The sequence below is a fragment of the Vicugna pacos genome, chromosome 16 (genome assembly GCF_048564905.1).
Source record: "Vicugna pacos chromosome 16, VicPac4, whole genome shotgun sequence".
Taxonomy (NCBI): Eukaryota; Metazoa; Chordata; class Mammalia; order Artiodactyla; family Camelidae; genus Vicugna; species Vicugna pacos.
Window position 1 is genome coordinate 58,223,889 of NC_133002.1, and position 26,948 is coordinate 58,250,836.

A 26,948-nucleotide genomic window follows, 5' to 3' on the forward strand; every position below is an offset into this window, starting at 1 on the left:
TCACTAACACTTTGATCCACACACAATACAAGTCACTCACCCTGATTCTTCACAGAAGGCCACCAGGGAATCAAAGGCCAAGACAGCAGCTTTATCAGATGCTTTGTTCCCTCTCTTTTCCTGGAGACAAGAAACGACCGTTTAGCAAAAGTCCAGACTACCCTGTAGTCCAACAAATGATAACAGAGAAAAATATCAAATACACTAATAAAGCCATTTACAAAACAGATTTCCCAAACCTGATCATGCATCAGAATCAGCCAGGTAACTTGAAAAGAGTGACCTGGGGCCCACCCCAAGACTTCTGGAGTTTTTGGGAGTTTATATTTTCAAAAAGCTACTCAGATGAGTTTCATGTAAAGGGCCCAGGGACTGGCATTTGGAAATCACTGTACAATACAACCTAATTTAATAAGAGTTAAATATACGCACAAGTGTGTGTACTTAGATATGAAGGAACATATTAACCTGTGTGTGTGGAAGGACACACACTAAAATGTCGACAGTGATTAGCTCTGAGTGTTGGGATTATGCCTTAATTGCCTTTTTGTACATGTCCGTTTGTCAGATTTTCCTTTCAAAAAATGTGAAATTTTTTTAATATACAGAAAAGCCAGGAAAATATAACAGGCACTATCTGAGACATTATCTATTGCCTCTCCGTTTTTGGAAGTTGAATCATCCCCATTTCCCAGATGCATGCAAATACACATGCTTCCTCTACCTCCATTCTCCCAATACATTTAAATCATAATTTCTTATTAAATCATAATTTTCATTAATATGACTATGTCAACATTCTTCGGAGCTCATCACATGATGACATTTTTGCATTCTCTATGACCACATGTCCTTTCTTCTACAACTTCGTTTCTCCTGAAATTAATAGGTGCCTAGTTTTTTCATTTACTTAGATTTCAGTGTATCACTAATTTACCCCCAAATGCTCTGACATATTGAAAAATTCATCTCAACAGGGACCAAAGGTGGCAGGATCCACTTTTATTTTTGGAAACATCCTTCCTGGTGCCTTCTGTCCCTGTGTTCGACTTGTACTTCTGCTCTCTGGGCCTGGTGCACAGCTGTCTTTCCAAGACTACCCTTCGATCTGGTCCTAGGACACTCCTTTTGCCTTGCTGCTGGGTCAGATCACCATCTGCCTTTCCTAGGCCACTGTCTCTGCAGTGGAGAACATCCTCTCATAGCTTCTCCATAGGAGAAAAGTTCTTAAAATCTTCTGTCTGAAAATGTCTTTATCCTACTTTCACACTAACTGGTTGGCTGGGTCAGAAATTCAATTTGGAAATGGCTGATTTCGAGTTTGAAGGTGATGTTTCTTGCTTATGGTGTTACAGTGGAGAAAATGGATGCTCTTCTGACTTCCAGTCCTCTGTAAATCACCTCTCCGGAAGCTTTCTGGATCATCTCTTGATCTCAAATGTCCCAACGAAGAGCCCAGTGTGAGTTCTTGTAATTCACTGTGTTAGTAGGTTTCAAATAAATTATCTTATACCCAATCACCTTACCAACATCTTTTCCTTGCCTAATTTTAATTTCAGACAAGTTAATCATGCCCTCTTAGGTCATGACAGACTACCATTCTTGGTCCTCACAAGGCCCCTTTGAAAGGTTCTCAATCCCTACCTGCATTCACCTTCTCTCCCTAGTAGTTCATTTACTCATTTATTCAATAAACATTTATTAAGCACCTACTATGTCCCCAGCACTAATCCAGGCATTAATTACAGCTACACAGGAAATAAAAGGCCCCTGCTCTCCTCTGGTGGAACTTACACTTCAATAGAGCAGATACAGAACAAGCAAATCTATAATGTCAAGCCATAATAAATATAATTTTTTTAAAGCAAGATAGGAGACTTCCTGGGCCCCTATTACCTATATATACTATAATTTCTTTTTTTTTAATATAAACATTTTTTATTGAGTTGTAGTCATTTTACAATTTTGTGTCAAATTCCAGTGAAGAGCACAATTTTTCAGTTCTGCATGAACATACATACATACGTTGTCACATTCTCTTGTACTATAATTTCTTTACTCATCTTTGCTAGATAGTTTGTTTCCCATTTTCTGTCCTCATGAGCCATTCTATCATTCAGGCCCTTGAGCACGTGAGCTTATCCCCTGGCACTTTTATTTCAGGTGATCTGGTCCAAGAAATAGGATATCTAGGTCAAAGTGTACCTGTGTTTTAAAGTTTAATAGATATTGCTAGATTGCTTCCCCCTCAAAAGATTGTAAGACTGCATTTTTCTCTTGGCAAAGTGCAGGCACACTTTTCTATACATGGCCACTAACAACAGGAATTAGAGCTCCTTTACTTGGGTGTCAAATCATTTTCCTTTAATTTGCATTTACCTGATTACTACTGAATCTGAACATCTTTGGATATGCCATTTGGATGAGCTTGTCTGGGAACTTTCTTTTCATATCCCTTATTTTTTCTTGTCAGTTGGTGAAAGCTCTCTGTTTACTTTCAACTTCAACCTTTTGTTTGCCTTTTACATTATGTATTTTTCCAGATTACTGTTTATCTATTGATATTTTTAATGGTATCTTTTACCATATAAATTCTTACATAGGCTAAAAATTTTTAGAAACTTAGGATTTCTTTAATATATACTCAAATTATTTGTTTTTTTAAGATAGCTTTCTGGATTTTTCATTTTCATTACCAAAGTATCTCCAGCCCTGGATGGTACAGTGGACTAAATTTTCTTGCAAAATATTGTTTAGTTTCTACATGCAGGTCCTTAATCTGTCTTTTATATAAAGTGTCAAAAGAGGCACTTTAATTTTTTTCCAGAAGGATAGCCTGCCATATCAGCACCACGTATTAGACAATCCATTCTTTTCTCATTAAACTGAACCATCAGCTTCATCAGATATTAAATTATCACATATCCTGGGACGTATTTCTAATGCTCTCACCTGTTTCTGTATGACACAGATTTGACTACAGTGGCCACGCAGCAGACTGACACGGGGTTAAGCATGTCCCCTTCATCTTTTTTTCACCCCTTTCCCCGCATTTATTCTTGTGTATAAATTCTAAGGTTCCACTTTCCAATAAAAGGCTTCTGGGACTTCAATAGGAACTTTGTGAAATATTTAACTTTGAGGAGAAAAAACCGTTTCTTCCCACTTTCTGTGCCTGTTCACAGCTTGTTTTCTTTCAATAAGATTCTAGTTTTCTTCATCTATATCAGTGGTTCTCATCCCTGGCTGCATATTAAAAGCAACCGGGGAGATTTTTTTTTTAAAGTCTCTTGGTAAGAGCCCGTAACATTTACTTCTAGGTATTTTACAAGTTTTAGTCTTGCAGATTAAATTTTTTTTTCATTTCCATTCCTAGGTATTTATGGTAATATGGAGAAAAGCTATTTCTCTTACGGACAGCCATCTTGCCAGGCTTCCTTATGAATTCTAGTAGATTTCTAGTGGTGTCTTTGGGGTTTTCTAGGCAGACATTTGTTGCCATTTCTACCTCCTGGTGTCTTCTCTCCTGTTCGTCTTGTCCCTGAGTTCATATACTTTTTGGCTTTTTATTGCCCTTCTGGTGGGGATCAGGAATAAGACCTTGTCTTCAGTTTTTCTTGTGAGGAAAAGTTGACGTGTATCCTTTTGCAATTTCACACGTTATGCTTGAGGGGGACGATTTATGCCTCTTGATTCACGTAGATTTACTGCTTCATTCGTAACTGCTCTAGACCCTTCTACTGTGTGACTAGCCCGCTGTTTACTTACCCAACATCTTACAAAGGAGGAGTCTGATCTCACTATTATATTGCAGCGAACATCCATGTCCATTCTCGTACAGTCCACCCTGTACGCTGACAACCTGTCTACCCTCCACGTACCTCTGCAAAGCGGTCACTCCAGCTTACATTCCTGACAACGCTGTGAGCTGCCCTTTCCCCACAGCTCTGCCGACGGTGACTATAAAGATGTTTTACACTTGGCCAGTCTGATGAGCGTAAAATGATAGCTTGGGGCCTGATCTGCATTTCTCTGATTTCTAAGTGAGGCTGAGCATCTCTACGGAAGCTTATTAGATATCCTGGTTTCCTCATCTGTGAAGTCCATCCTTCCTGCAATGCAGCTGTTTGTCTTTGATTTCACCCTCTTACCTGCAGGAGTTCTCTATATATAACCAGGCAATCATGTCTGTCGCAAATGTCTTCCCCAACAATGGCTCATTTTTCCATTTTTGTTTATGCTGTCTCTCATCAACAGAAATTTTTAGCTTGAATTTAGTCCAATAACAGATCGAGTCTTCCTTGATGGTTTCTGGTTTTAAAATCTTGACCTACTCTTCCCTTCCTCAAGACCATAAAATATTTTCTCCCCAATTTTACAGTTTTTTGAGGTCTTTAATCCATCAGTAATTCACACGTATATAGCATGGGAGGTAGGGATCTAATTTTCTCTTTTTCCAGCACCAATTATTCAACAGTTCATCCTTTTCCTGTTGATTTATAATGCCACCTACCACACACCAAGTTCCCTTATATACTTGAGTCTGTTTCTAGGTTCTCTACAAAGAATGTGTGACCAGTAAGAAATTTTAAAAAGACTAAAAACAAAGAACTTCTAACAATATGGTAAAATATAACAATGCTAATTTAAAACAAGAAGGGATTGATCTTGACTACATAAAATAACAAGTGCACAGCAGACTGTACTAAGATCACTTAAGCATAAAGAAAAAAGCCTAACCTAGCTTGTTACAAGCTGCCTATCCAGCAGCACATCACTCCCCATCCCCCTGCTCTACCTTCTAGCCTCAGGAGCACCTCTCCAGATTACAGAAGCCCCATCTGGGTTTGGAAATAAGCCTCATGAGATTGGAGAGTGGTGACTCTGGACAGACAGGACTCCTACAGCCCGGGGCTTACCTGGAGTTTTGCTACTTCCTTCTTGATCAGGAAGCTGACTTGGTCCCGGTCATTCCTGGAGTAATACAGACGGCACCAGGAAGGCTTTCCGTCTCTGCCCGCCCGGCCAGACTCTTGGTAGTACCCAGCCATAGACTTGGCAATGTTCCAGTGGACAACAAACCTGTAGGTCCAAAGGGACAAGCAGCATAAGGTGTGATGGCAAAGCTGAGTCAGCAGAGCAGGTGTCTCCACAGAGACCAGGAACGGGGAGGTCAGCAGGCAGAGAGGCAGAGACAGGAACCCAGATTAAGCGTGGCTATGGCTCCTGCACTCTGTCAGCAGGCCTCCCTGCCGTGGAACAGCACAGTGTGAAAAATTGTGGGCTTAAAGAAACAAGATTAGGAACCTAATGAGCTGAATAGGTCCTTTAGAACATCTTCGAAGAAGGGATAACATTTACTAGGTACCTACTACGAGCCAGGGTATATATTTGTCTCATTTTATCGTTACAGTCACTGTCATGTGAAGTGGCCCCATTTTATAAACAATGAACTTGAAATTCAAAGAGGTCAATTTGTACAACGTGACATAGCAAGGGGACAGCAGAGCTAGGATTTGAGCCTAGGGGTATCTGACTTCAAAATTGGCCCCTAACAAGACACAGCTGACCCAAGGTTCAAACCCTGATTCCAAAGGCCATGTTCTCTCAAATGTGGTTCACAGTCTAATTCCTACCCTGACCAACTCAGGGTCACTGTGAGGCTTAACAAGACCATGCATACAAAAATGCTCTGTAAATCATACAAGGCATTACTGGTGTTACTGGTGTTACTCAGAGCAAAGGGCTTCAGGCTATAGCCCAAGATGTCTCTGGAAGGTCAAGTGTGGCTGGAGGTAAAAGACTTCCCAACAGTCGCCAGTGTGAGGCTGGGACACATCCGACCCTTCTGGACCATCAGTAAGCAGTAACAAGGTGTGACAAGAATGAGATCTTTGCCTCTGCTTCCCACAGGGTGCAATGTGAGACAGTTCCTTCCATCCTTCACAGGGTCTAGCTGCCAAGATGTGAGTGAGTGGGGCTGTGTTAATGGATGAGCCTGAGCATCTGCGTGCTGCCCCCTCTCCTGGGGGAGAGCAGAAACGTGCTGGGGATGGGCACAAGGGAGCAGACTGCATGGGAACTGTCAGCGTTTGGACTACATACTAGGGACTCTCTCCTGGGGCTGCCTTTTCCTCCAGCCCTAGAAGCAGCATATGGACCCGGTCCTCCAGGCAGAGGACTAGGCAGCCCACCCGCTCCCAGGCCCCAGCTGTGATGGTAAGACAAGAACCAGGGCTCACCTGACATTGGCTTTGTCCACACCCATCCCAAAACTAATGGTAGCAACAATTACAGGGACCTTCTCCTCCATCCACTCATTCTGCACCAGCGTTCTTTCAGAAGCCTTCAACCCTAGAAAGAAGGGAAGGGTGGGGAAGGAAGCTATTTCCCTTGACTCTCCCTTAGAGTCTACCTTGGGTCTGATGCTATGCTGGGCACTATACACATACCCTAAATCCATCACTTACTGGCTGTATGACCTTGGGCCAGGCACTTAACCTCACTGAGCCTGAGCCAATAAACACAAAGACCCTAGCCTGTGTGTGGCGCAGAGCACTCAATAAATGTTAGAGTCATGATTCAAACCCAAGTCCACTGTCCTTCAGAGCCTGTGGTTTTTCCACGACACCAGTACCTGGGCTTATAAAAACTCATCACCTGCTGCTGCGTGGGCTCAGAGTGAGAAAAAGAATTCAGGAGTCACAATTCACTCTCTCTCTTTTTTTTAATGGAGGTACTGGGAATTGAACCCAAGACCTCGTGCATGCTAAGCACACGCTCTACCACTGAGCTACACCCTCTCCCCCAACAATTCTTATTTTATATCTCATTTCTGTCTAGATTCCTTTTTGTGGATTTAAGTGAATCACTTAAGCTCTGCTTGGGTATCTGGAAAATGATGGGCTACTTGATTATCTAGGATCCATAAGGAACAAGAGACGGACTAAGAGGCTTCTGAGAGGGAGGAGGGCACCATAGCCAGGTGCCCCTTACCTGCATGGTACGCCTTGGCATTCACACCCCTATAACTGAGCTCTATTGCCAGCTGTTCACAGGCCTCTCTGGTCCTGCAGTAGACAATGCCACAGCCAGATAACAGCTGAATGGGGAGACACAGGAAGAAAATAAGCACTGGGAAGAACAGAACAGTCAGCCCATCAGCCTGCAGCCTGCTTTAAAAGCAACTCTGACTCTCTCTTGTCAGCCTCAAAGTCTCCTCTGATGCAAGCCACCTAGCACAGCTCTGACACTTTCTAGCAAAGCAGGACCAAAGCAGCTCCAAACCCAACCTTTCTAACTCCTCTGCCTCCCCCCACCCCATAAACCTTGGCTAGGTCTGCAAAGGCCTCCCACAGGAGGATTCCAGGACATGGGAACCCCAGGAAGGGGAACAATGCCAGGAAACCAAAGGCACAACTCTGGGCACAAGTTTCAAGGCTAAGGAAACTAGAAGAAACAAAGGTCTTAGAAAATCAGTATCCATTTCTGTGCTGCAGATAGCACCCCAGTGCTCCCAACGCATCTCAGCTCCCCGTCAAGCCTCAATGCCCTCACCCCTTTATCAGCCTTCTGCCCAAGAGCCTTAAGGCAGAAGTCCCGCAGGTTCCCGTAGGGATCAGAGAGCAGTTCCTTGAACTGTACATCATAGAAGAGGTTGGCCCGGAAGCAGGGAGTCTTGAAGACAGCAACTGGTTGCTTCAGGTGCAGGGCAGCAAACACATCCTCTTGGACCTGCAGGGTGGCTGTGGCAGTCAGAGCCACACATGGGGCATGTGCCAGGCGGGAGCGCAGGGCACCCAGACGCAAGTAGTCAGGCCGGAAGTCGTGCCCCCACTGGGAAACACAATGAGCTTCATCCACCACCAGGTAGGAGAGCAGGTGGCGGGACATCAGGGAGTTCAGGGTGGGCTGGAAGGAGGCGGAAGCTGCCATCTCCGGCGTGATGTACAGAAGTTTGGTCCGGGGCTTTTCTTGCTCTAGGTCAGAGAGCAGCTCCTTCTTCTCCTGGGCTGAGAGCTTTGAGTTCAAGGAACTCACTTGTACCTTCAGGGCCAGCAAGTGGTCCACTTGGTCCTGATGGCAGAAGGGGGAGAAGACATAGAAGGGAGTATACGTGACCCTCAGGACTCAGTGGTAAACGTCACCATGACTCCCTGGGGTATTTCCCAGTCATAAAAATCCCCTTCCCACCCTCCAATGTGTCTTCTCTTGGCATAAAAGAAGTACAGAAGGTGAAGTGGTTGAGAGGACAGGCCGTGGGGACAGACAGACCTGGATTTAATCCCCACTCCCTTAACCACCACATGCTCTTTGGCTGGTTCTTAACCTTAACCTTTCAATTTTCTCACTCTCTGTCTTTATTCTTGAAAAAAAAAAGAAAACTACCGAATAGGATTGTTGTGAGAACTAAATGAAATTTTACATCTCAGAGTAAGTTAATGCACATAGAGTACTTAGCACAAAGGCTGAGACTAGTGCACACTCACTAAGCATCACTGTTCTCTGTCTCTGTCTCTCCCTTGTTCTCCTTTTCTTCATGGTGGATGGCTCTTAACCACATGGCCACACTTCCTCCTTTCTGATTCTATCAGCCCATCTGCAGGCCTTAAATATATTCAGAAGTACAGAGCAGATGTGAACAACATCCTAACAAGTTTCTCATCTTTTTTTTCAGTCTCACAGCTGTGCCCTTGCCGGAATAAAGCAGAATACCAGGGATGCCCACATATCAATGTACTATCTATCCAACACCATCTCCTATAATGTTGAGAGTGCACATGTGTACATGAGTGTGTACATACGTGTATATACACCTAGTTCCATATTTCTCTGGACAAAAAGTTACAAAGGAGGGTGAGCGACCTCAGGCCATCAAAACACAGAAGACTCATTCATAACCCAGCAGAGTAATAAGCGCTAGTGGAGAAACCCACATTTGGGCAATTCAGGGACCCGATATAGAGAGGGATACAGGCAAATCAAAGAACAAAAAAAGGCAAAAGACCAAAGAAAGGAGAAGTAAAACCTCAAGCTATAAAAAAAACCTTCCCCTAGACTTTTTGGGCTGCCATCTTCATTCCCCTGAGCCTCACCTGAATCAAAGCAATGAGAGGAGAGATTACAATGGTGATGCCTTTGGCCAACAGAGCAGGGAGCTGATAGCAGAGGGATTTTCCTGCCCCTGTGGGCATGCACACAAAGACGTCCTTGTCACCTGCAAAAATACAAGAGGACAACGTCTTAAAGCTTCCTGCCTTTTATCTCTTTCCTTCATCAAGGCTGTTGAGGGGGGAGGGTATAGTTCAGTGGTAGAGCAGGTCCTCGGCATGCACAAGGTCCTAGGTTCAATCCCCAAGACTTCCATTAAAATAAATAAATAAACCTAATTATCCCCCCAAAAAGACTTTTTTAAAAGAGGCTGTTGAAGACTTGCAGACTTAGTAAACAATCTTATGGTTACGGGGAAGGGGGGTGGGAAGGGATAAATTTGGGAGTTTGAGATTTACAAATGCTAGCCACTATTTGTAAAAATAATTTTAAAAATAGTCACCCCTGTATAGCACAGGGAACTGTTCAATATTTTGTAATAACCTTTAATGAAAAAAATATGAAAATGAATATATTTATAAATATTCATGACTGGGATATTGTGCTGTACACCAAAACCTGACACACTGTAATTGACTGTACTACAGTTTAAAAAAAAAACTGTTGAAAATTAAATGAGATTGTAGGAAAGACCCCTAGCAGAATGTCTGGCACATGGAAGGGTCTTAATATAATCTCAATTCCCTTCCCATCCTTTCTATGAAAAAAGTAATGATCCAGGGAGATTTGGCAACGCACACAGGTCACTTCCAGTAACGGCAATAACAACTATGAAGGTAAGAAGTCTGTGTCTACTGGAACATAGATGATTGAACGGCACAACCATGAAAGTTGAATACTTCTAGATGAGTGGGCATATCTGTGTAGACATGGAGGCACCATCACTTAGAGTTCTTTTGCTTATAATGTTATGATGTTATAATATAATGTTATAAATTGTTATAATGTTATAAATTGTTTATAATGTTATGTTTTGTTATAATGTAACTAGCATTACACTGCTGCTCCCCTCTTGACAACCTCTATTTGTCAACATATCTCAGATTTATAAAACTATTACTCCTTCCTTCCCTATTTGGGACCCAGGCCACTCAATCTTCAACGAAGGAATTATCTAGAAGGTTAGTGATTGGCTTAGGCTAATCCTGCCACACCCCACTACTGCCTAGACACAAACAAAAATGGAAATTTATTAACTGTTTTCAAAGACAACCTTAGCTCCGGCTATGAAATATAAGAACCAGAACAGCTGGGTGATCCTGACAATAAAACTGCAAGTTTTTAGTAACACATCTACAAGATCTCTAAAACCAAATATGGCCCAAGGGTGGGGAGGTAGGAAGGGTCAGAAGGCTGGTATAGCCAGCACAAATGTAAACACAGGTAGTTTGGTCATGTTACCTTTCACTACAGCCATGGTCGCACTCTCCTGTAAAGGTGTCTTAAAAGAGTCAAACCCAAAGACCTTCTTCAGCGTGCTCCGAACTCGGCGCTCAGGGTCAAAAGGAGAGGAAGGGTGGGTGCTCATCTTACCGACAGACAGTGGCTAAAGGTTAAGGCAAAGGTGAATGATCATACAGTTTCAGTGAGAACCCTCTGTTCTGCTTCTAAAATATTGCTTATTTTTCTGGGTATAAATTTGCTTTATGACACTCAAACAATGTATTATTTTCAAGTCATATAGCTCCAGGTGAACAGCCTCCAGCAATACATTCCTGGGTAATTAATAGCTCCATTTTTATGCTCATTGAAAATAAAAACATCGAACTATCCCAGCTAATACAGCACAGAACCAGAAATCAGATCACGAGAAGAAACACAAATGTCTTCGGAATAGTTTGGAGAAGGTGGAATTGTTTTTCTAAGCTCCACCCTCTGCTCTAAGCATAGCCATGACGACCATGCTTCCCCCCAGGACCCCGACCCCCTTTCCCATCCCCCAGAGGAGAGGTCTTTCCTTTTCCTCCTGAGCCCCCGACCTGCTCTTTTCTCCCTTTCCCAGCCGAAGCCTCCCCGTCTTCACCCCCAAGATATCACAGCCGGCTGTGGGCCCCCAGGAAAGAAGGGCTCTTGTTGGGCCGCTTCTGCCCGCTGGCTCGGGAACTACTCGAAGACCCCCATTTGCCACAGGCAACTGTGAGAAGCCAGACGCCTGGGAATGCAATGTCAGGTAAAACCCACACAAGCTTGTATCCGTCGCACAGTGATGACGTTACGCTAGCCCTGGCAGGAGGGGGCGGAGCCAGGCGCAGAAACGGCCGCTTTGATTGGTTCCCGGTCTGGAACGGGCGCGGGGTCTCCTGGGATCCGGAAGAACTCGCCTTTCCGCACGGAAGTCGGCTCTTTTGGAGTCATAGGAGAGAGCCGCGCCGGGGCTGTGGGAATAAGATGGCGGGGAAGAAGAATGTTCTGTCGTCTCTGGCAGTTTACGCGGAAGATTCAGAGCCCGAGTCTGACGGCGAGGCTGGAGTCGAAGCGGCAGGCAACTCGGCTGGTGAGGCCCGAGCAGGGAGCTGGAAGGGGAGAATCGGGTGTCTGCTCAGAATGCTGCTTCCCTACCAGGGCGGGAGGGAAAGAGATGGTCATTGCTCCAAGTATCGGGCCCCGAAGCCCCGAAGGGCGCTCAGGGCCTTGGGCTAGACCCACCGTTAGATGCTTTGTAGTAAGAATGGACCGTCTTCTTCCGTTGAGTCGATTATTTTGGCCGAAACTTACTGAAAGTCTCCGTGCTGGGGAGAAGGATGGACGAAGGGTGGAGAGGATACAAGGCTTCTGAACCACTACCTGTTTTCTCTAGGCTTGTTGTTTGGTAGGGGAGAGGGAAACTTTTAAATAATAATGTGCCCTAGACGTTATCTTGGAGCTTTTAAAAATACATGTATCTAATCTCGACTGCTAGAGAGTAATTCTGGAGATCCAGGGAAGGATCTGGGCATTCGTGAGCTCCAAGACTCCTTGGTAATTCCACTACTTTGTCAGTTGTTAAAGCCCGTCGGTGACTTTGTTGCCCTACTGAAGTTGAGAATCACATTAGGAAGTGGGAGCAGATTTATATGGGAGTGTAGAGGGAGGCAGCAAGTTACCCAACATATCTGGGCCTTGGTTTCCTCATCTGAAAAGTAAGGGGGGATTGGACTAGGTTAGCTACTCTTAGTTTTGTGTGATCTCTATCAGTCGGGAGGTTCTCTAATGGTTTCCCAGTAATTTGTATTGTTTTGGGGCTTTCTTGTTTTGTTTTAAACGTGGAAAAAGATTTGTTTCTTAAGTAGGTATGATTGAGAACCTGTCAGAGTGCCCTCTGTTATTAGGGGAGGACACACAAAAATGAGGACACAGAGTCCTTGTCTTACATGAGAAGTTCATTTGTGCCTATGATACAAGTTAGACATGCAGAACGAAAGAAGTCCTTAAACAACTTAGTATAATAGCTAGGAGAAGGAAAGGCTTTAGTTTGCCTAATAAGTGTATTGGAAGCATTAGAAACAATTCAATATTGTTTGCTTTTCTTCCCTGTTCTTTTAATGAATTCATACACTAAATTTTGTGACTTCCAAAAGCAGAATCTGGACCTAAGGTCACTCACATGAGATTCACATTTTCCTTTTATCTTCAGAGATAGTCCTGGCCACTCAAATCACCCAAAGGTTTTTCTTGCATTCTTTTCCCCAGTTACTCATTTCATTTATTTTATTTTATTTTTTATGTTTAAGAAGAGAAAGGCGGATTGGTATCTGAAGCCTATGGAGAGGATGATTTTTCTCGCCTCGGGGGTGATGAGGATGGTTATGAAGAAGAAGAAGATGAGAACAGCAAACAGTCGGTGAGTAAATCTGTTCCCAAATCCAGAGCTGTTCAAAGCACCATTTCGTTTGTCAGAAACTTTCTAAACTGTACCAACAGTGTTCCATTTCATGCCTAATTTCATCCCCCCACCAACCTTTTTGTTTAGTATCAGTTGAGGAAACTGGGATGGACATCAGTAGTTCTGTTTGAAAATCAAATTTGTTTTCACCTGGACCATTTTGTATTAACCTTTGAGTTGAATTTGGGGGGAAAGATAGTGGACAGTTTTATTTAATCCACACATCAATGGGTATTTTGTGTTGGTTTTCCCTGTTTAGATCATTTATTCCATTTGTAACAGTGCGTTCGTCCTAATTGGTTTATCATTTATATCTGCGATCAGATCTGTATTATTTTTAATTTTGGTTGGGGCTCATTCAAATCTCTCAGTTTATTAAAAAGACTAGGAAGGACTTTTTTTTTGGATATCCTTCTTAACTCCTTTCTTGACTTTTTACTTGGCACTTTTTATCAGAATTCTTGATAATAAATCTTGCCTGAAGTTTAGTACCTGCTGATTGACAGAACAGAGAACTTGTGTCTTAAGTAACCAGAAAGACTTTAGATACACTGTCAACCTGAGCATCATGATCCAGAATTTAAAAGTTTGGAGATAAACAGGGATTCAGGCTGGTGCTTAGCACAAAGACATACAAAGTTGAATCTCAGTATAAAATCTGGCTCTTTAGTAACAATGTACTTAATTTGTTTGAATTTTTTTTTATCCATTGATACTTAAACATTAGTATTAAAATGCTTTACAAATTAAACAAAAATGCATTCTGTATTTTCTATTCTTTTAGAAAATATTTTTATCCCCTTAGACCCCCATCCCCCATTACTTCTGATAATTCAGAATTGACTGAAATTGTTTAGAAAAGCTTTGTAAGTTGTTTTCTTTTCCTGACTTCTAAGTGCACATACTGGCTCAACGTCCATAACTATTTTCTTCAGCAAATCTGCATGATGTGTGTTTTTGAAGTGTTTTCCCACATTTACTTCACTTAGAATTTTCATTATATTTAAACTTTATTTCATATTTTAGTAAAAGCCTCCCATCCAATCCCAATGTAGACATTCTAAAATGTGATTGTGTTTGGCTGAGCTACATCTCTGATTATTTAGCACTATGGGTTTCATTTTAAGGAGATTGCATTTAAAACCTGTGGCTCACTGACATCTGGCAGGACAATTAAGTCTCAGAGTCATCAATATAGTTCAAGTCTCTCAGGTGATGTTTATATTAAGACCTGGCGTGCTGTTTAACGGGGGGAGGCAGTAAAGTATAGCTCAGTTGAAAAAAAGCAGTTTCAGAGAAAACTTAATTTTTCCTGGATGTAAAATTACAGCTCCCGTGCATTAGGGTGTGCTGGGTGGTGGAACCGACATGAATACAGCTACCTAACAGGGTAGCTTTCTTTCAATCTTCACTAGCATTCAGTGGACTGGTGGGCTAGCTTCTGTGAGGCCAGGGCACGCTTTGGAAGAGGCCTTGCCTCCATGGTGCTTTGTGTCAAGCAGGCCATTTGGATAAGGAACGAGGCTGGATAGAACGGGGCAATGGCAGTTCTGTGAAAGCTTGGATGGAGGCAGAACCCACTCACCTGGGACCTAGGACAGGCTGGGCATTGCCCTTGAGTCCTGCCTTTCCCAGGTCACTTGCCCTGGTTGTTTGACCCCCAGTTTCCTGCTGTTCATGTTGGTGCAGATGCCGCTGGATTGAAGTGCTGGGGTAGAGTGTGTGGGGGTCATGGCGCTCTGGCAGTGAACAGTGTCACAGGAGGTCTGAGTCTGATGTATTTGTGCACCTGAAAGGCAATTCCTGGTTCGAAATAATTGCTACTTCGTTGGAAATGCTGTGTCTGTTTTATCCGGGGGGGCTAGTCTTATTCTTTTCTCAAGCATATTGCAGTCTTTCTCCATTTTTATGCGTGTGGTTTTTAATCTCAGGCATTTTCATTAACATAGACTGTGGCACTGCTGGAGTAACGACTTTGAGCTGCTGATGTTCTTTTTCCTCTCAGAACATCTCTTTCCCCCCTTCTCTTTCTCTGGAGCCTGGGTCATATAGTCGGGGAGGGGTTCTTGGTGGGATGACCCAGGCTGGGGAAATTTGCTCTGACCCCTAGTTATGCATGTGAGAACCGCAGGCCCACTCCTTTAAGCTTAATCCTCTAAATTCTTTGTCTTGTAGGAAGATGACGATTCAGAGACTGAAAAACCTGAGGCTGATGACCCAAAGGTATTTGGTGTTGGCTGTGGTGGGGTGGCTGGATACGAACAAGGCATTTTAACGTTATGGCTCAGTTCATATGTCTGGTCAAGATCTGTCCCACTAACATAACGTAACCATGTGTAATTTTTCTGGGGTAAACTAGTTTTAAAAGAAACCTGGAGACCCCTCTGGTATGTCTTGAGGCAGCTTGATTTCCAGCCTTGCAGGTCGTGCCACATCCCCAGACTAGAAAGGCGAGAGGCTTGGCTGAGTGCAGCGACCCACCTATGCTCTGAATCCAGGTGGGCTTTGTGGGGTCGCTGCCCCTGCAGGTAGAGTAGAAGTGGGAATGTTTGTAGAATCAGGAAGCCACACGGGCTGCCTCATGTGCTGTGGGTCCTCTTAGTCATCTAGACGTGAAGAAGGGCCCTAGACGGCCAGAGAAAATGAGACCTCTCCCAGCTATTGGGGATGCTGAGCCTAATCCTTGTCTTTCCAGGCTTGCGCCCTTCTGCTCTTGGGTAAATCATACAGAATGATTTGCTTTGAAACAACACAGCCATCTCTTCTTATAGGTTCATCCCGGTAGCAGCTGAGAGTAATTCAGGTATCCTTGACCCTATTGTGGTGAAGGGTAAGACACACGCCCTTCCTCCGTGGTGGGTAGGCTTGCCATACTGTGCGCTGGGCATTAGTATAAGTGTACCTGTTGAGGAAGCATTCTTTAGGGGACAAACTTTTTTTTTTTTGCAAAGAGAGAATAATTCCATCACTCTGGGCCTGGGGTATAGGGACCAGATTTTGTGACTAAAAACTGCTTTAAAACCAGCTAAGGCCTTTAAGGTGACCAGGTGGAATTTAGGAAAACTATCCCCAGTTATAATCTGAAACAGTGGTATATCCTCAAACCTAGCATGAGCTGTTCTAAATTTGAACTGATTCTATGGTTGGGTGCAACTGTGTGCAGGCATAGAAATAAACCTATGAGGGCTGTGGATAATACAGATAAGAGAACATTTTACCAAGAAAGAAAGTTTAGGTACCAGCTTGCAAGAGGGAAAAAAAAAAGGGTCCTGGGGACTGAAATGCATGCTCCTTCCTGTGCCTACAGAGGAACCCAGGCTTAAGAACCCATCCAAGCATTGCTAGCAGGAGGGTAGGCCCTGGATGGCCACAGCTCTGCTCGGGCTTGCAGAAAGAAAATGGTCAGTAGTGTTGCTCTCCATCTTCTGTCTTAGTGTTTGGGGTGTGTGGGCCTTAGAGCCTGGGCATAAAACAAGCCTGTGGGGCCGCTAAGTGTCAGGGCTTCAGCTGTGGAAGGAAAGGAGGATCTTTGGGGCCTGGAGTCTTTATGTGTCTAGTTGCCAGCCTTTGCCTGCCACTGGAGCCTCCTGGAGAAGTTGGCTGGTGAGCAGGGTGGGCGTCCTTAACTGTCACCCCTTCTGGAATACAGTGATGCAAACAGCAAACCGCCTGGGGATAATGTGCCTGTTTGAGAGAGGAAGAACAGCCAACCAAAAAAAGAGGCAGAATTGGGAAGTTTGTGGTGTCTTTTGTGCTCAGCCTCCCCTTCCGCAGTCCCCCAAGGAGGCTGACTGACGTGCTTTACTGTATTTCATCCAATCATTTGAATATCCAGTCTGTGGAATGAAAAGTCCTCATGGAACAACTTCTGTTCCTGTTAGCCCTCAGAAAGCAGAACACAAAATCCAGCCTTTCTAGCAACTTGATGTAGTTCTTTTGGAGGTTGAGCTTGGAGGGGGTCAGACAGCTTGCCAGCTCAGATGGCCTCCAGTCCCCAGTGGTTATCAGAGGCCCACTCATTCTCATTGCCTGTTCCACTGGGGAACAGGAAGACAGTGAGTCCTCATGGCATCTCCAAGGACTAGAAACAGTCCCCAGCATGAGTTTTGTGTGTTCCACGTGCTCAGTTGTGGCCCTGACTTCGTCTCCTGCCTGAGCTGGCATCCCACTGTCTTCCAAGCCTCAGACTCCACCTCAAACCCCTCTCAACCCTCCCTCTATTCTGAACTCTTCTGACACGTTAAGTTTTATTTCAGTTGATATTTGACAATATTTTTGTATTCTAAACCCTTAATTTTGCATATTTCTGCCTTAAGTATTTGAAGTTTCTATCAATAGGATATGTCACTGGAGGTGTCATTTGTTAGCAAATGGGTTGATGTCATAACTCTCTTTTCCACTAGATGGCACTCCTACTTTGGCTCTTTAAGTTCTGCTTTTAATATTTTACTGTAGCAGTTCTCAAAACATTTTAGTTTCTTTACACAATTAAAAAGTAGGATCCCAAAGACCTTTTGTCCATTTTGGTCTTTCCTCTTGATATCTTGAGTATTTGTTTATTTTAAAATAACAAATCTGTTACCTAATAACATAAATAAGGTTTTTTTAAGATTTTACTGTTTCTGAAACAAACAAAAAAGATGAGAACGAAGAATGGCATCATTGTATCATTTTACAAATCTCCTTAATGTCTAACGTCTAGCTGAATGGGCAGCTCAGTTATCATAATTGCTTCTGCATTCAGTCGGTTGGGATATGTTGTTTTGGTTGAAGTATTTGAAGAAACTCTGGCTTCATGCAGACAGGTCATTGGAAAGAAGAGAGTATTCTGCTAGCCCTTCAAGTGTTTGTGGTGGTTCTTCTTTGACGCTTCATCAGAACTCAACAAGTGGTAGCTTCCCAGAGGTTAGTGGCAACAAGACCGTGAATCCTGCCTGATGGGGGAACTTACCCCACTCTGCTTCATGAAAATCCGTGGGTCTCTCTTGCACTTTAAATGGCTCTTTTGCCCATACATGACGTTACATCACCGGGCACCAGTATTTTGGACGATGATAGCTCACTGAGTTATGCAGATCTCCTAAATGTTGACTGACTTTGTTCTACAGTATCAAAAAAAATCCTATTTGTTAGTGATATCACTGTCACGCTCACAGTGGGAAGTATACATTTTCCCAGATCCTGATTTTTGCTTGTGAACTTGAATTTTCTCATTGCTGATAAATACTATGAGAGAATTTTCCTTGAAGTGATGGGCTTCATTTTTAAGAAAATGCCTGCCAACAACATAAGTTTGAATAAACATAGTTTATCAGTGATTCTTTAAGTAAAAATGGTGTTCTATGAAAGCAGCTAGTTCAGCTTGTAACTCAATCACACAAAATGCTAAAAAAAAAAAAAAGTATGTACTCAGGGATCAAAATCAATCTTTTTTACTGCCTCACCAAGGATATTGTTAAATAAAGTTGGCTTTTTTTTTTAAACTCAAGAGTATGTCTGCTGCTAAAACTTGGTGCTGGTGCCTTGATTGAGGGCCAACAAGTTTACCCACTCTTGCTCCTGTAAATGTCAACACAGTCAAAAGGGTGTATAATGTCTTAGTATTAACGAAAATAGTTTTTGATCTTGCAGACCCCCAGGGGTCCACAGATCAACTTCAAGAACCACTATTCTTCAAAAATCTTGTGTCCGTAATATTAAACAGCTGTTTGATAATTGCTTTCATTGCTCTGTTCGTGTCCATTAACGCTTTTAGCGTCACGGGGCCTTGAGCTGGGTTGGGGGCAGGAGAGCATCTAGAATCTGACCAGTCAGCCCCAGCAGTGGGAGAAGTCACAGCTCTGGAGTCGGAGACCTGAGTTTGAATTCCAGCTCTCCTTGGGGAAGTCCCTCAACCTCAGTGTTGCTCATCGGAAAACAGGCATCCTAATAAAATCTGCCTCATTCGTTTTATGAGAAATAGGTAAGGAAATGAAACAAGCACTTAGCTTGATAGCATCTGGCATGTCTGTGTTCAGTAGCGTTAGTTATGACAACCAGTGTACCCTCTGCTGCCTTCCCAGACTGGCCACACCTGTCGTTGGGCCTGTGTTGGGGATCCTGAATTTCACATTTAAATCCGGAGTGAGCCCAGAGGAGAGCAAAGGTGAGGGGACTTAAAAGCATGTCATGTAGGAAAAAAATTAAGGGCTGGAAGAGAGAAGACTGGGTGGAGCTGGCAGTTCCACCTGCTGTTGGAAGGTCTGGTGACAGAGGGGAGGTGGCGGGCCCATGCAGAACTTGAAGCAGCGCCCAGGATTACAGGGATGACGTTGGCCTTCGCATAACAAAGAACTGCCCGTCTTCTCTGGCCAAAAGTGGGTCGAGCTGCTTCAGGAGGTAGTGAGCCTCCTGTTTCTGGGCCTTTTTCAGACAAATTTTAAGAAACTATTTGTCACAAATGTCCTAAAAGAAATTTGTGGGTAGGAGTTAAACTAAATGCCCAAGAGATTTCTTGGGAAAGGACTTGGCTTTATGGATAAGCCAAGTTGAGTATTCTCCAACTTTATTATCTGTGACTTTAGAAAATACAAGTGTAGAGTACCAAAAGTATGGAAATTACCCTTATTTTTTACCTTATTATTTTTATTATAAGTTGCCCTTATTTTTATCACTCTGATGCTTGGGGTTACAGTGAGTGCAAATTCCCATGTTTGGGAGTCTGAGTAAGAAGTGAGAACTCCAGACCCACCATCGGCTTCTGGTCCTGATCCATCAGCCGGGGTGGCGGGGATCAGGCTCTGGGGTCGCTGAGTTTGCCTCACCTAGAGAAAAGGAGCTTGGAGGAGGTGGCTGAGCATCCCTCAGGGAACAGAATGCTTTGGCACTTCCATTATGTCGTATTTGTCCTCTAACGTAAGTTTTCTGGTCTGACCTCCAGTAAACAGCCCAACTCAGATGTTGCAGTTGCTCAACAGACGGTGGCACTGCTGCCCTAGAAACAGACTAGGAATGGCAGTCGTCTGTCCAGCTTCTCACTGCGGGGACAGGGGTCCTGTAGGCTCAAGTGTTTCCTCCATCTGTTTGCCCTTGGCACGTGAGCTTCCCCTCTCCGCTCTCCTTTGTCCTTGTTTTACCTCGGTTGCCCTGGAACTTTTCCCTTTGTTTATTTTTTCCCCACTCCCACAGTTCCTGTTGGGAGAGGTATTTCCACTCACTCCCTGTCCCTGACCCACTCTTCCTCTGCAAACAAACACGGGCACTGATGACCTGGCGCGAGGGAGCCAGAGCAGCCTGTTGCCAGCTAACTGGGAGGGCCGGCCCACCGAGGTGTCGTGGTCCAGGCTTTGACCCGGAGAAGGAATCCTCCCGGCCCAAGGAGTGAACATCTGTCAAAACAAAATAGTGTCTCTGGTAAGGGCAGTGGCATTGGGTGGGGGAGGAATATTGTTCCGGCATTTTTCTAAAGGCGTGTACAACCCCAGTTCAAAGAAAACACTGAAAAAAATTCTTCGAGCCCAAAAGTAGTGCAGAAATGCGCTCACGACTTGGAGCCAGTCTTGTGGACTTGGAGGCAGAAGACAGGGGGAGCGCTGGCTCAGCTTCCCTCCAGCTGTGGGTCAACAGGCACGTAGCTGAAAGTACACTCACCCCATCTGAAGTCGGGGCTGTGACAGCCGCTTCCGCCGGTGACCGCGGCAGTCGTGGGAGACGAGTGCGGACAGGTCTTTGTCCGTCTAAAATGCAGTTGTGATCTGTGCTGGGCCCTTTCAGCGAAACAGAGTCTGATTATGCCCTCATTCTGCCGGTCAGAAATTGCCCCATATTTTCAATTCCTTGGTGTCCCAGGAACTTGTCACAGGACTTCTAGGCCAAGAAATACCTAACGAGTCTCTTTATTAAGTAACTTGCTCCAGTCAGCACTGCTGTCCTGACAATTTAGTAGCCACTTGAAAAAATAATATCTAAATTCGTGTGGTATCTGACAGATGTTGAGTAATCCTGTTTCTCTTGAAAGTTTTAAATGTCACGGGCAGCTTTGTGGGGTGTTTGGGACACGGACAGTTTGGGAGCTGCATTGGTAGACTGGCTTAGAGTTCAGAGTGGTGGGGCTGGGTGAAGTCCTCACTCAGCTTCTGCCCTCAGTGGCTCTGCATTCACACCTGAATTCCCTCCAGAAGGCCAAGGGTCTCGGGCACCACGTGTTATTGACTCAGAGCTTAGACTCAGTAATTCTCACACTTCCCTCCTCTCCAGCCCATTGCCCCAACCCCACATTATTACTCATCTTTTAAAGTATCAGAAGGAAAGATCTAGAGACTGGAAACGGCCCAAGGAGCTTGTTTCCCAGGAATTTGCTGTTGACTCCTGACTTCAGAAAGAACTCTCAGGGGCCTGCCAGCAGTTCCCTTACTGACCACGTGAGGAGAGAGACTCAGAACACACACCAGCCTCTGCGAGATCACTGCAGAGCAAAACGTTTCCCTGTTTGGGCTTTGGGTGTGTTTGCTATACCTCCAGGACTCTGAAATGGGAGAAGGAGGTGCTAAGGTTTTCACAAACAAGCAGCACAGGGTTCGGTTCATCCTGAAGGATGCTGGGAGTCCCTTTCCAGCCAATGGAAATGAGTCGTGGTGTGCCGGGTGAGCTTCTGAAGAATGCTCACTTATGGAATGTTCTATTGAGAATTATTTTTCAGGATGGGGCAGCAATGATTCCCTTGTTAAAGCTTAAACTTGGGTTCCTTCTCAAGTGTCTTTGACATAGAAAGGGTCACATGGCACTGTTTGGTGGTTATCTTGTCAGGATTTTGTTTTGTTTTTATATTGTGTGTATCTTATTGTCAGGTTATTACAGTAGCAAGACTGTATATTTCATAAAAGAAAAAAATCAACTAATTTCATGATCCCAGCAGTACACCCATTTTCATTCTCCCATCTCTGGTTTTCCTGCATAATATCAGAGAGGTTTTGCATTCAGTTTTGTTCTCGTTTATATTATAAACATCTTCAACACTTGCTGTAGTCTGGAGTCTGGGTAATTATAATAGCATGACACAAATGAAAAATTAACACTTAAGAATGATACTGTGTGTCATAGCTCAATAAAACTGCTGTTAAGAAAAATTTTTTGTAATTTTCTAAATACCTCCAGATGGAGAATGATAAAGAAAAGGGTGAGTGAGATTCTAGATTTTCTTCTAGCAGTAATACCAGTCAGTAGCAACACACCTTTTCATTATTGTTTCCCTTAGTCCTTCTCATATTTTCAGATAGCTAGAATAAAATCTAGAATTAGTATGTCACAGTAGCAAAATATGAGTATATCTATATAGTTATTCCTGAGTAAAATGCTAGAGGCAGTTTCTTTCCAGAGAGATTCTCTGATGGACAGGAAATGTGCCATGCACTTCACATGAGTCAAAAGAAATAGCTCATTCTTTAAAATTTGAGTTCTCATTGGAAGTCCACAGGATTGTTCACCCAGTAAGGGAGGAGGGGTCAGGATTTGGTAGCATTTCTTCTGTAAGCCCCCAGGAAGTCTCTAGGCTAAGAACAAGGCGGCAGCACCCACTGTTTACATGATTAAGTCTTCAGGACCAACCCTTCCGTTCAAGTCAACTCATACATTACTCACTGGGGCACCATGGATTCTTGGGCTGTTTCCCCTGAATTATAGTTAAAAAGTAACAGATCTGGTCGTCTTCCCCTCAAGTAGAGGGTTTAACGCCTACTTTGCCTGTGACCTGCTGTGGAGTCATTCCTGGAGAGGAATTTTTCCTCCTTGGTCTTCGATGTTGGCTTCCTTAATGGTTGGACCAAGGGCTTCGTAGAAACTGTTATCCTTTGCAGCCTCCTGGTCTAGATGGAGGAAGTGAGAAGTTGGGAATACTAGGCTTTGGAGTCAGGCTGGGGTGAATTCCAGCATTACCATTTACTCAGCAAGAAACTGCTTCATTAGGGAGGAGGGTATAGCTCAGTAGCATGCACAAGGTCCTGGGTTCGATTCCCAGCACCTCCATGAAAGATGAATACATAAATAAATAAACCTAATTACCTCCCCACCCCCACCCCCAAAAAAGAAAGAAACTGCTTTGTTGTATTTTTACCTCAGTTTACTCATCTGTAAAATGGAAATAATAACGTCTGCCTCGTGGTGTTACTGTGAGACTTGAATAATGTATATTAGCTCTTAGTGAGTCTGTTTAGGGTGTAAGAGGGAGAGTATATGCTTGGTCACTCCATCTTGGTTTTATTATCCTCCCTGCCCCCACATTCTGCCTCCCATACCCCATGATCCTTTGAGTGCTGATGAACGGGGGGAAAAAATAACAGCATGACTCACCTGGGACCAGAGAAGGAAATGGCCCTTGACCATTACTGGCTTGTGAACCAGCCGATCTTAACTTCTCACTGTTGTAATTCGGCCTTTGAACTGCTGAAAATGCCCAGGCCAATTTAACATTGGCATTTCCTCGCTCTCATCACAATGAAAGGCCAAATGGCCTTCCTTAGGCCTGCTCTTTAACAAGGTTGGGATTGCCCTTGCAGAGTAGGTGACACAGAATTTCCATGTTGAAGAGAACCCACCCACCCCAGGCTGGGGCCTACGATCTGTCTCAGGGGTAATCTGATCTGAGCAGCAGACAGAAGGACAGACAGGGCAGGCTGGGAAAGTAGCTCTATTGTTGTCCAGATTGAAAGAAACCCAAGGTAGATCCTTTGTCTTGCCGCCTTCCAGAGAAGGCCTGGACTCATCTATAGCTGAACATGGTGGCAAGAAACGTAATTGCTGGAAGTTGTGATCTCCTGCAAAGGGGAAGAACCACCATTATGCTCCCTCTAACCCCCCACTCCCGCCCTACCTTGGCTCCACCGCAAGTGCCAGGAGGGCCTTCTTTGACTGCACTCGCTCCAAGTCTCCCAGAAGCCCTACCCAGCTCCTGCGTGGTTCTGCATCCAAGAAGGAGCCACTACATGCCCAGTCCGCCCACCCATCAGCTGTGCAAGCCCCGACACACTTCCTTCCCTTCGGGTCCAGATGCCACAGATTACTAACCGAGGTGTGGCCGGGTGCCTCCTTCCCCAGTTAGGATTTATCTTTTTTTTTTTTTTTTGAAATTTACAGCGCAGCAGTGGGCTGCCTGTCCTTAGAAATCCAGCACTTCTCACCTTCCTTCTGTGTTTTGATCCATGTCCTTTGAAATGCTGCTGTGCAGATTTTACTCATTTTCATTCTTTGCTTTGGAGTTAGGTACATTTTCCCTCAGCAGTACCTTAAAGATAACTGGCATTCCCTCTGGCCCTGTAGATGGTTGATCCTCTTCCTACCAGTATGTACACAAGGACCACTTTGCGTTTCCACGCACCTGGCTTTCTGGTACTTCACTTATATTTGCCCCGAATGTTAATCTAACACCGTAGCTTGGCAGCTGACCTCTCAGGCAGGATAATGCGTTTATAATTTGGTGGCCATGTTGAGCTGTGTCTCAAAGACTTCACTTGCTATCCTCAACCTCACAAAACTGTCTCCTTTGTCCTTGTCTGGCTCCAAGCCCCGCCGCGTCACAACTCAAAAGCATAGAGACACTGTTTTTGTGAAAACCCTGTAAGAAAAAAGCGCAACTTGGCCCCACCACTGAGGGCTTGACTCAAATCCTTGATATGAGGCGACCTCTCTGCCCAGATACAGCCCACCCTGGTACTCGGTGGGGAGAGAGAGAAGTGGAATGGTCCTCTCTAAACATCTTCCACAGTTTTCCAGAAACTCAAAATCTTCAGGTGTCTTGAATCAAATCTGAGTTTTCACTTGGAATAATCAGATAACAAAGTCTCCCCTTCGGAAGTGCTCTGGCCAGAGCTTTGCCTTCACGTGAAGTCTGGTTGGTTCCATGTGACAGCATTGGCGCCATGCTGAACAGCATCAGCATTACTGTAGACTGAATTTTCAGAGAAAGAGACTCTTCCTGCCTTTGGTTAGTTTGTCTTGGCAAACACCTGTTTAACCCTTTCTTGTAGAAACCTCTGCTTGGGGAGCTGAGCCTTCCTGGCAGTGAACTGGGAGTGAAGGCGAGACCGTTGCATTTAAAGTGGCCCCACCAACTTCCGCCCATTTTTCTGATGAGTGTTTCCATCCTCTGCTGCAGTGGCAGTGGCCCAATCCTGACCAACAGGATGCAGCTGAAGGAAACGTGCTGTGACGGGCTTTCTCCAGGGCTCTCCTGTGTCTTTGGGTAAAACAGCTGGCGCCGGGCATCTGTGCCACAGAGCTGGGGGGAGCCATCCCCAGGTGGCACTCGGTTCAGTGACAGCTGAGCCTTGGGGTTACTGACAGCTCTCCATCCAGGCTCCCAACCATATCTGTCAAACCACGATCACTTTATTCTAGAGCTTGGTAGTATTTAGACGAAAGTTCCTAATTGCTGCTTTCTTGGCCACCCAAAGTGGCTCTCCTGTGTCTCAGAAAACCTCATTTGACTGTTAGCTTGCTGCCTTCAGGATGGCCCCCGAGGCAGCCAGGGGCTTCTGAAGCAGCGGTTCTGCCCTCGACTTCATTAGTCTGTCGTGAGAATTAAAAGAGCTCTTTCACTGAAGTGCTTGGCGTGGTACCTAAAATTATTCCCATAGATTGAGTTTGTTCATCTCATACCCCCAGTGTTTGGCCCATTGCCTGGTACATAATAAATGCTTGATAAGTTATTTGTGGGGTAAATAAATGAATTAACTATATAGTAATTCTTTTTGTCTTGAGATTAGGAGCAACGAGCTAGATTTTTTTTTTTTTTTAGTTTGGTGTTGGTGTCCCCCCAACACCTTCCTGCCTGTCCCATATCAACCTTTACTGCAAGGCCAGCCCCTTTAGCTCCCCTGCTGCCTCCCTTTCTGACCTCGAGTCCACACATTGAAACTAACTGTGGACATGAACAGGTTTAGGGGTTAAAGCACTGCAGGTGACAGTGGCTATGAAACCCTAAACGGAACTGAAGAAGAACTGGCTGCTAGCCAGTTAGAAAGGAGAGACTGTGTGTGTGTGTGTGTGTGTGTGTTTCATCTGTGAGCACCTGTTGTGGGCAGGACACTGACTGGTGCAGGTGCTGGGGAACAGTGGTCACTAAGACAGTGAGAGCACAGAATAGGGCGGGCCAGTGTCCTCTTTGGCCGAGTCGGGGTGGGGTGGAGGAAGGCTTCCTTGAACTGAGGTCTGAAGTCTGAATGGGGCTCACTAGGCAAGAGTGGGGAGGGGGCGATCCAGGGAGCGGCTTTGCCAGGACCCTGGTGCAGGGTGCGGGGTGGAGGCTGATATGATCGGCTGGGAGTCCCCAGGGCCTCCGGCCACAGTGAGGATTCATTTTTAATTAGGTACTCTGCTCTCATCTCATGGAAGTGAGGCACCATTAGGACTTGATAAGTACTGGGGCAGTCAGTCCCAGGTCTGAGAGAACAGAAGATTTGGAAGGCTGTGTTTTGCTAATCTGCCTCCTCAGCTGCCCTCCTACTTTTAAGATGCAGGATCACATCATCCAACAGAAAACATACAGTCCATAGCATTCTTTCCCCTGGAGGGAGGAAAGCCTACCCTTTGCCCTCTGTTCAGAGTGCTTTCTCTGGGCCTAATGCTCCCAAAACTAGGGAGAACAAGCGACCCTTAGATTTGGCAGAACCCAGCTGCCAGAGGCTGCGTTGCTTTGTTTCAAGTTGGACGCTGGACCCTTGAGTGTGCTTTGTGGGGCTGGCTCCAGGGAGGATTGATGAAGCATTGTTGGCTGTAGATAAACCTCCATTCTCCTTGCAGGACCTGGTCCTCCTCCGCTGAGTAAATCCTCCCAGTTCAAATGGCAGCTTGTCCTGCTCCGTGTAACGATATTGTTTTTACTTCCTTCCTCTGCTGCAGTCGTAGCTTTGCTGGTGGCTGGACTTTTGTGTTCTCTGTAGGGGGAACCATGTTTCAGATTCTGGAATTCCTGAGAACAGGGCCCCTGCCATGGCTGTTGCGTTCT

The 26,948-nt window shown here is 44.7% G+C and overlaps 2 protein-coding genes across 5 annotated transcripts in view; one reads left to right on the top strand and one right to left on the bottom strand.

Annotated features, from left to right (window-relative positions):
* RECQL5 (RecQ like helicase 5) overlaps positions 1-11,301 on the bottom strand; it is a 32,984-nt gene extending 21,683 nt beyond the window's left edge. Inside the window, exons 1-8 of one of the 3 annotated variants that reach the window (XM_006199390.4) lie at positions 11,146-11,301; positions 10,513-10,653; positions 9,096-9,217; positions 7,558-8,076; positions 6,997-7,102; positions 6,243-6,354; positions 4,920-5,082; positions 41-120 (exon numbers count right to left, since the gene is read on the bottom strand). In XM_006199390.4, the coding sequence (XP_006199452.1) occupies positions 41-120; positions 4,920-5,082; positions 6,243-6,354; positions 6,997-7,102; positions 7,558-8,076; positions 9,096-9,217; positions 10,513-10,639 (1,229 nt within the window). In that variant the 5' untranslated portion in view covers positions 10,640-10,653; positions 11,146-11,301. Of the gene's footprint in view, positions 1-40; positions 121-4,919; positions 5,083-6,242; positions 6,355-6,996; positions 7,103-7,557; positions 8,077-9,095; positions 9,218-10,512; positions 10,658-11,090 lie in introns of all 3 variants that reach the window. The other 2 variants (XM_015235298.3, XM_015235297.3) reach the window with 2 other exon arrangements.
* Positions 11,302-11,432: 131 nt separating this feature from the next.
* The window catches only part of SAP30BP (SAP30 binding protein), a 31,294-nt gene continuing 15,778 nt past the window's right edge, over positions 11,433-26,948 (top strand). The window contains exons 1-3 of one of the 2 annotated variants that reach the window (XM_006199391.4): positions 11,436-11,605; positions 12,822-12,931; positions 15,149-15,196. In XM_006199391.4, coding sequence (XP_006199453.3) covers positions 11,500-11,605; positions 12,822-12,931; positions 15,149-15,196 — 264 coding nt within the window. In that variant the 5' untranslated portion in view covers positions 11,436-11,499. Of the gene's footprint in view, positions 11,606-12,821; positions 12,932-15,148; positions 15,197-26,948 lie in introns of both variants that reach the window. The other variant, XM_006199392.4, reaches the window with a different exon arrangement.